Source organism: Sprattus sprattus (assembly GCF_963457725.1).
Source record: "Sprattus sprattus genome assembly, chromosome: 1".
NCBI classification, from domain to species: Eukaryota; Metazoa; Chordata; class Actinopteri; order Clupeiformes; family Clupeidae; genus Sprattus; species Sprattus sprattus.
In genome coordinates, this window is record NC_137920.1 from 71,371,755 (window position 1) to 71,381,754 (window position 10,000).

At 43.9% G+C, this 10,000-nt stretch overlaps 1 protein-coding gene across 1 annotated transcript in view; it reads right to left on the reverse strand.

Moving 5' to 3' along the window:
* Positions 1 to 8,090: 8,090 nt before the first annotated feature.
* Positions 8,091 to 10,000, reverse strand: part of rars1 (arginyl-tRNA synthetase 1) — a 21,799-nt gene continuing 19,889 nt past the window's right edge. The window contains exon 15 of the mRNA XM_080836851.1: positions 8,091 to 8,481. Coding sequence (XP_080692977.1) covers positions 8,372 to 8,481 — 110 coding nt within the window. The 3' untranslated portion in view covers positions 8,091 to 8,371. The remainder of the gene's footprint in view (positions 8,482 to 10,000) is intronic.

Consider the following 10,000-nt stretch of genomic DNA (forward strand, 5'->3'; position numbering starts at 1 on the left):
ACATGGTGTAGGTTTGTGTGTGGCTAGGTGTGACGTGTATTGTGGTGCATGTTCTGTGATATGATGCATGTATGTGATATGATGCATGTATGTGATGTGGTGCATGTATGTGATATGATGCATGTATGTGGTGCATGTATGTGATATGATGCATGTATGTGATATGATGCATGTATGTGATATGATGCATGTATGTGGTGCATGTATGTGATATGATGCATGTATGTGATATGATGCATGTATGTGATATGATGCATGTATGTGATATGATGCATGTATGTGATATGATGCATGTATGTGATATGGTGCATGTATGTGGCATGATACATGTATGTGATATGATGCATGTATGTGATATGATGCGTGTATGTGGTGCATGTATGCGATATGATGCATGTATGCGATATGATGCATGTATGTGATATGATGCATGTATGTGATATGATGCGTGCATGTGATATGATGCATGTATGTGATATGATGCATGTATGTGTTATGATGCGTGTATGTGATATGATGCATGAATGCGATATGATGCATGTATGTGATATGATGCATGTATGTGATATGATGCGTGCATGTGATATGATGCATGTATGCGATATGATGCATGTATGTGATATGATGCATGTATGCGATATGATGCATGTATGTGATGTGGTGCATGTATGTGATATGATGCATGTATGTGATATGATGCATGTATGAGATATGATGCATGTATGTGATATGATGCATGTATGTGATATGATGCGTGTATGTGATGTTGTGCATGTATGTGATATGATGCGTGTATGTGATATGATGCATGTATGTGGTGCATGTATGTGATATGATGCATGTATGTGATATGATGCATGTATGTGATATGGTGCATGTATGTGGCATGATACATGTATGTGATATGATGCATGTATGTGATATGATGCGTGTATGTGGTGCATGAATGCGATATGATGCATGTATGCAATATGATAAATGTATGTGATATGATGCATGTATGTGATATGATGCGTGTATGTGATATGATGCATGTATGTGATATGATGCATGTATGAGATATGATGCATGTATGTGATATGATGCATGTATGTGATATGATGCATGTATGTGATATGATGCGTCTATGTGATATGATGCGTGTATGTGGTGCATGTACTGTGATATAATGCATGTATGTGGTATGATACATGTATGTGATATGATGCATGTATGTGATGTGGTGTGTGTGTTGTGATGTGGTGTGTGTTGTTGTGATGTGTTGTGTGTTGTAATGTGGTGTGTGTGATGTGATGTGGTGTGTGTTGTGTTGCTGTGTTGTTGCGATGCGTGTTGTTGTGTTGTGTGTTGTTGTGTTGCTGTGTATCTGGCTCATCTGAAAAAAGCCTGTGGCGGGGTCTACTGGTCACAGCTGACACTCTCGTCAGACAGATACCAGGTGTGTAGAAGGAGTGATGGATGACACGGGACGGTAGATAGATAGAGAGAGGACTTTCTGTTCAGCTTCCTCTGCCGTCGAGGAAGATCGGTACTGTGGTAAAGATATCACCTGGCTATCAAGCTATCTAACAGAAAAGCCTTTAACGACGTACACTTAATCAGAGGCTTGTCTTGCATTTGTGCTGTTAGAGCAGCCATGTTGCACTGCTCTTTGCAATATACATTGCAATATCCTCTATTAGCGCATTCTGGAAACAGCCTCAAAATCGTTTTTCTTTTGTTGCGGGCACTCATCTTTTATGGTCAGTTTTAAAAGCTCAAAAAGCACACTTTATATCCCCTTCTTCTGTGGCACAGCCATCTGGGAGCCTTCTGTACATTAAACCTGGCAAACTGTACCGAACAGAACTGGTCTACATCGTCAGCTCAGGGAGGGAGAGAGAGGGAGGGCAGCTTGTTGTTTCCCACAGAAACACTTTTCCAGGTAACGTTCAGAAATCTCATCAAACCAACCGCAGCACTCAAGTTCACACTGCATTTAGCGGGGAGAAAAGAAACACTTTTCCAGGTAACGTTCAGAAATCTCATCAAACCAACCGCAGCACTCAAGTTCACACTGCATTTAGCGGGGAGAAAAGAAACACTTTTCCAGGTAACGTTCAGATATCTCATAAAACCAACCGCAGCCCCCAAGTTCACACTGCATTTAGCGGGGAGAAAAGAATCACTTTTCCAGGTAACGTTCAGATATCTCATAAAATCAACCGCAGCCCCCAAGTTCACACCGCATTTAGCGGGTAGAACAGAAACACTACTATCTGTGTCCATGCTTCCTCATTGAAAACAAGCGCTGCATTTTTATGTGGGTCAGAGTTCATGAAGTGCTAAACACTGTGTGGGCTACCGTGTTACAGAGCGTATAGGGGACTACAAAACAGGCCATGAATGAACTTTATTCTCCACAGGCATCTATCATAAGCATCCTCATAACCGACCTCTTTGATTTCCCCCCGTTCGCTGGCATCTTCTCACGGACTGTGGTTGGATGGAGAACTATACAATCTTAGCAGACTAAGCCTTGAGTGAGGAACGTGAGGGTGTGTGTGCGAACACCCAGATCCATCAGTGAGGAACGCGAGGGTGTGTGTGCGAATACCCAGATCCCTCAACGAGGAGCGCGAGGGTGTGTGTGCGAACACCCAGATCCCTCAGCGTTGAGCACGAGGGTGTGTGTGCGAACAACCAGATCCCTCAGTGAGGAGTGCGAGGGTGTGTGTGCAATAACACAGCTTCTTCAGTATACTGTGGGTACAGCGTAGTCACATGACAATATTCTATGGAGCATGATATTGCCTGAGATATTCTCCTGGTTTATCTGGTGTGTTATTGGTGTAACTCACTCAAATCACATAACCCTTTATCACTGGTATACCCCACTATCACAGGTGTGCCCCCCTATCACAGGTGTGCCCCTTTATCACAGGTATACCCCACTATCACAGGTATACCCCACTATCACAGGTATACCCCACTATCACAGGTATACCCCACTATCACAGGTGTGCCCCTTTATCACAGGTATACCCCACTATCACAGGTATACCCCACTATCACAGGTATACCCCACTATCACAGGTGTGCCCCTTTATCACCGGTATACCCCACTATCACAGGTATTCCCCACTATCACAGGTATACCCCACTATCACAGGTATTCCCCACTATCACAGGTATACCCCACTATCACAGGTATACCCCACTATCACAGTTATACCCCACTATCACAGGTATACCCCTTTATCACCGGTATTCACCATTGTCACAGGTATGCAAATCTTCTTGTAGGCTAGATTAGCTCATTCCTCGTTTTTCCTTGTCCTATTTATGCGGTTGTGCAGTGTCGGATAAAAATCAGAACCTCTCTTTATAGAACCACAAACACCACACTGTGATTATAACCTCCATAATGAATAATCAGTGGCCCCTCTTTTGACTCCATGGGTGTTGGGCCCCAAATATGGTGTTCCCGAGCGCTAATGAAGCGTGGCCTATTCTCATCCGTTTGTTTTCATTAGGCGCCATATGGTTTGCAAATCACAGGTAAGAGTGTGACGAGCAGAGTCAGTGTTCTGTGACATTAGTGGCAGTTTGGTTTGTGTGTGTGTGTCTGTGTGTGTGTGGGCAGGACCACTGCTCTGTCATATTAGCTCCAGTTAGACAAAGGGCCTTTGTGTGTGTGTGTGTGTGTGTGTGTGTGTGTGTGTGTTTGTGTGTGTGTGCAGGTTATTGAAGTCATATTTTCTAACTAGATGTAATAAACATTGAGGTCCTATTTTAGATTTAAAAGCCAGGAAAGCATCTGTTAGTATCTAATGAGCACGGCAGACTTGAAGAAGGGACCGGAAGACGTCATCAACCGCTCACGTGGTCATCGCAAGCAAGCCTGTTTTTCAGCCTATTTTTAACAATAGCCATTGGTCCAAAGAGTCTTTGGACCAATCCCAATGTCCCTCCTGAGGCCTTAGCAAGCTCTCATAGATGGAACTGATGTGACCTGGTAAGTGGTTGAGTGTGAGAGGCTGCAAGGGCTCAAAATGGTATAAATAGGACTGGAACAGCACATTGCGATCATTACCTTGACAATGCCAGAACGTTGTTTTGGCACTTTCTTCGCGGCCAAGGCACCGAATGCCTGATTTGAACGTGTTCCAGTCTCTTGCCTTACAGAGTGGGCATGAGTCGAGGAGAGGTACCTGTCAAATAATCAGTAAGGCCTACTATTTTTTTGCCAAATTTGATGTGGCATGGCGTCCATTTATTTTATGTAGAAAAGATGACAATGCACCTTAGCTCTGAATAAGATGTTATGTCCTACATTTACTTTATAGGTAACTAACCACTCTGGACCTTTTTTTTTTCTTTCCTCCCTTGTTTTATTGTGGTGTTGTGTGTTTATTTGCTTGTCCCAGTGTTATTGAGTGTCTTGAGTGTCTACTTGTGTTTGAAAGCCCAATAAAGATACATTGAAATAAAAAAAAACAGCATCACATTGCAAAAATTTTAAATAAAAAGTTGAAATGAATAAACTATGTGTGTAATGCAGCATATGCTTGCATTCCTCTTCGTTTATGTTTTCACATGTTTTCAGTTTTTTTTTAAGCTTCCGGGCTTCCCCTGGTAATCTGGTGTCACATCACAACACTATGAACTGTGGGTAATTCCCTTCAGCAAAGTCTGCCGAAATGCAGACTTATGGAAAGTGTGCTAAAGGGCTCAAGATGTCTCTCAGAGCACCCTCATGCACTTGACAGCCCTGAGCCCTCACAGATTTACTGGGAAGGCGCCACTAAGTCCGTGAGCGTGGACACTGGGATTGGGCCCTTCTCTTAGAACAACGGCAGACTCTAAAAACAGATACATTTACAGCAGGTAATTTAGCAGATGCTGCATTTCAACGAGTTGCTTGAGTGAAGCTCTACATTATAGATACCAGGGGCCGTATTCACAAAGAATCTTAGGGCTAAAAGTAGCTCATAAGTGGCGACTTTAGGAGAAACTCCTAAAAATAATGGGCGTGTCAGTCTTAAATGTAGGACTCCTAATTTTTTTTACTAAGAGCAATTCACACAATATTTTATCCCTAAAAGTAGCACCTAAGTCTAGGACAGCTTAAAACTCCTCATGAGGACTCCTAAATCACTAAGACCTATTCACAAAAAATCGTAAGATGGCTGCAGCCGACTTGGAATTGATAAAAGACATTGCTTAAACCGTGAAGGTATTAATATTGTCGTAGAATTAGCGCGGGATGCAATGACGCCTTTAAACAACGATGTGTCCCGAAGTGAAATGTTTGGAAACATAAAGATAGCCTTATTTGGCTTCGCGGAAAACGCAAATGACGACACTGGGAATCATCAGTCAGCCGTTTAATTCATCAAACTATCAACGCACTGTAGACCCCACATCATCCAACAGTTTATCCAGTTGCTTTTGGACAATCACCTATTACACAATATCAAAGTAAATTCCATGGCGATCGCAAGAATGTCCAGTGACGGGACACACATTACAATAATCCGTCCACCGTGGCCTGGATGTACCGATGACTCGTGCATTTCAACGGAGAGCGGTCGCAGGTTTTTGAGAACTTACCAGCTGGATGCCGCTGGGGTGACAGTGGCTATTGGTCCTGGGACCAGTAGGCTTTCGCCTAGGCTACGGTTCACGTTCGTTTCGCTTTGATCAATTAAGATTGGAGGGCTTGAAGGGCCGTATGTGCTGATATTTTAAGTGGTCAAGGGCTGGAAATATAAAAGCCTAACAGTTTGCTGGGTGCTTTAATTATTACTGCCTTGATTACATGCAATTGCCATATTATATATTGATCGCTTTCTAATTATCTTATCGTGCAAAGTGTCATTCCCGTTGGATGCACAAACTTGTCATCATGCGTGTGCATTCTGCTAACTGCACTGTCCATAACTATTTAATATGACTAAATTTGAAGCCTAGGTTATTCTCTTATTTTCAGTTGATATAGTGGGATTGTTAGAGGGACGTCACGAATGAGTTTTTAATGAGAGAGCCTGTCAACAACCAATCACCGTCCTCACCCCTTCTAAACTCGTGCATGAGAATCGACGTCATCCATAGCAACGGAGTTTTTATCCTAAGCTTAGGAGTTGGTATTATCCTTAGTATGAGTAGGTCTCAGAGCCGTTGTGAATCACTTTTAAGAAATTACTCCTACGTAAAAGGTTTTAGCGCGAGTTAGGAGCACTCCTAATGGTAAGATAAAAGGCTTTGTGAATACGGCCCCTGTTCTCTTAATTATCACAATAATGTGGCAATTTAACACATTGGCCTTCGTCAGTATTGCTTGAGTTTCCCTCTCTGGGTGTAACTACAAGGCCTATAAGCATGGGTAGGCTATAGGAGCCACACACACCAGTAGAGATGGGGAATGAAGTAGCTTCTCAGGGGATGTGACATGACAGATCAGACTCTGAATGTCGAGAGCAGCGCGCAGAGTGCGGCCCACGGTGATGAGTCTGCATGGGATTATGGGAAGAGACACGAGGACCTGTCAGAGAATGGAGATGTCTGTAGGACTGTTCCTAACGGTGACACGCAGCAGGGCCTAACCACGGAACACTCACTATCCCACTGTTCCGCAGATTCTCATTCTAGAACTGTCAGGCCCCCGGAGAGAGCAGAGATTTTTCTCAGATGTCTCACTGTCTCCTCGCCAGACAAGTGCACGTTCAGGGAAACCGGTCTCGCTGTGGGAGATGATCTTTTCAGGTGTGTGTCGCTGTGAAACCTCTCACAACACGGTTAGTTGCAGTCTTTGCGAACAGAGCATTGGTAGACCTGTTAGGTTTGTCCGCTTGTTTAAACTGTCCCCATGTACAAAAAAGTACACCTGATTTCTGCATAATGTTGGTCGTTCATAATTAAGAATCTATTTTAAATGATTTCCATTTGAGCGGGCTGGGAAGGTAATTGGGTGGACGGCAGGTCCAATATGTGGCTGCAGTAGTCACATAAGGAAGTCTGCAGTTCCCATGAGTCCTTTTGTACACTGTAGTTCTACAATCTAGCATGATAAAGTTGTATTGATTTGAGAAGTGAAAAAGCCCTTTATTCTTCAAAGCCTTGGTAATATTTTCCCTCAAACACCTAAAAATCCATTTTCAGGGCCGTTAAGACAGAAACAAGGGCTTTGGAGACCCAAGCTTTTGTCCGAGTACGAGCGCAAAGGGTTAGAAAATATACTCCTGCCGTCCTAGTGATTAGCTTATTCTTCAAAATCTTTCATTTAGATCTCAAACCCGAAATTAGGTGCTCCAACGATGGCCATGCTGCAATGAATGAATAACAACCCTTAGCTCCGCTGCACCTCGTCAATCAGTTCAATTAATCACCGCAGCGATTATCAGTGGGAGAGGCATTAATCAGACCGCTTTCATTCAATCCTCACAAGACCGGAGTGTAAATAGGAACCAACGGAGAGACTTGAAGGTTTGTGATGCACTGATAGCCCAGCACACACACATCTTACGCACTTTGATTACTACTTAGTTCTTTTATTGCCTTTTTCTTGCAAACTTCATTAGAAAATGCTTTGTTTTTTTTAACTGCGGTGGAAAAGAAAAGGAATAAAAAGGTAAAAACCCCCTCAGATGTTATAAAGGCCCAAAACTGGCCCTTCATTAGGTTTCCCCAACACCATATATCATTTTTCTTCACTCGTTTACAAACAAACAAACAAACAACCACTTTGGAGGAACTTGCAATTCTGCATTCTCTCCTAAAAGACCTGCAACTCGTTTGTTACTGATGTTAGTCCCTCAGTTGGCAAAAAGTGCACCGCCTGCCACGGCTTTGGGCTAGCAGTTTGAGTTTCTGAAGGGATAGATAACAGAAATATAAAGGCAGGGTTTAAATAAGACATGTAAGTATGTGAATATATCATTATTACTTTGTCATGAATCCAGTTCTATTGACATGGCCTTAGGTCTGGAGTTTAGAGTTTTTGAGCTGACATCTTCTGGAAGTTGCCAGCACTGCAAGGTGCAGATTGTTTTCTCTAAATGGCTTAGTGGATATTTTAATAGGAGGGGGAAAAAAGACAGACAGCAACATGACAATAATCAGAATTGCCCTTTATTGCTGAATTGTATAAATTATGAAACAATTTTTTTCCTCCCTTTTTCAGCAGTGAATCGGTTTCCTTGTCTGTCAAGTTTTATTTGTTATGGTAACATCCTGATGACCATTACAGGTGATCAAAAGGTTTGTGCCGTGTTGTCGACAGGCCATCCTATTGGTCACCTACAGCTGGAGAAGGGCGTGTGTTTGGCTTGAACAAGGTCGTTCTGTCGTTCCACTGTTCTGACGTTCCGTTGTTCTGGCCTTCCACTGTTCACATCCTCTGTACTGGAGAGATGCCCAGGATGTCGAAGCCTTTGGCCATGATAGCAGCAGTAGCTTCACACAGCAGCATCCTCCACATATTAACCTTCACCACCTCACCTGTAAAACACACACACACACACACACCACACACAAACATACAAATACACACACACACACACACACACATACAAAACATAAAAATACACACACACAAAGCACAGAGAGAGAGAGAGAGAGACACACACACACACACACACACACACAAAAGGGCAACCAGTTAGACTCGGATGGCATGAAGGTCCTTCTAAAATGAATTCTAGTCCAGTCCAATCCAAGGCGAGCCGAGACGACACAATCAATACTATGCTACACACACACACACACACACACACACACACACACACACACACACACACACACACACACACACACACACACACACACACACACACACACACACACACACACACACACACACACACACACACACACACACACACACACACACACGACCCAATCAATACTATGGCATTTCCACAGCTGGCCTTTGCGGCTAAACAGCCTTGCTTGAGATGAATGGCCGCCAATGTGAGCGATGGCCACTCCTGCCACACTGCATGTGAAGACAACATGGCCGACTGGCAGGGGAACACACAGGTAGCAGGACAAGGCGTGAGGGTAGAGGCCAAGAGTAAAGACTGGTGTACAGGCCAGGGGTAAAGACTGGGGTACAGGCCAGGGGTAAAGAATGAGTTACAGGCCAGGGGTAAAGACTGGGGTAGAGGCCTGATTAAAGACTGGGGTAGAGGCCAGGGGTAAAGACTGGGGTAGAGGCCAGGGGTAAAGACTGGGGTAGAGGCCAGGATTAAAGACTGGGGTAGAGGCCAGGGGTAAAGACTGGGGTAGAGGCCAGGGGTAAAGACTGGGGTAGACGCCAGGGGTAAAGACTGGGGTACAGGCCAGGATTAAAGACTGGGGTAGAGGCCAGGGGTAAAGACTGGGGTAGGGGCCAGGGGTAAAGACTGGGGTACAGGCCAGGGGTAAAGACTGGGCATCAAGGCAGTATTCCAGAATGCCTGGAGTCAACACATCCATAATGACACATATAATAATAATAATAATAATAATAATAATAATAATAGACACACACGCCACGGCAGACTCTGAACTATGCTATTGTAGTGTACTGAATGCGCACACAGTGGCATGCTCACGTCTGGCCACCCCTGGTCAAATGCCCTGTTACTGGGAATAGTTAAGTGAGCAAAAGATGACCTGATTTCCAAGGGGCATAAAGGTAAAGATGACAACCTTCTTTAAAATGTTACCTTTTTTATTTCCATTTTTTGAAAAGCCTCCATGATGGTCATATTTGTGCAGTAGAACAGTGCACCAACACTCTAGAGTCTATTTAATCTTCCTGAAGATATTTTGCAGTCAAAAGGGGGGGGGGGGTTTGATTTGCCTTTCCAGCAATCCAACAAGCAGTTCTCTCTGAAGGTTGTCTTGGTCTCTCTGGAGGTGTGTCCTAGTGAGGCGTGTCCTGTGAGGCGTGTCCTAATAAGGGCGTGTCCTGTGAGGAGTGCCCTAGTGAGGCGTGCCCTAGGATTCACCACTGAGGAAACCCCTCTTTTGA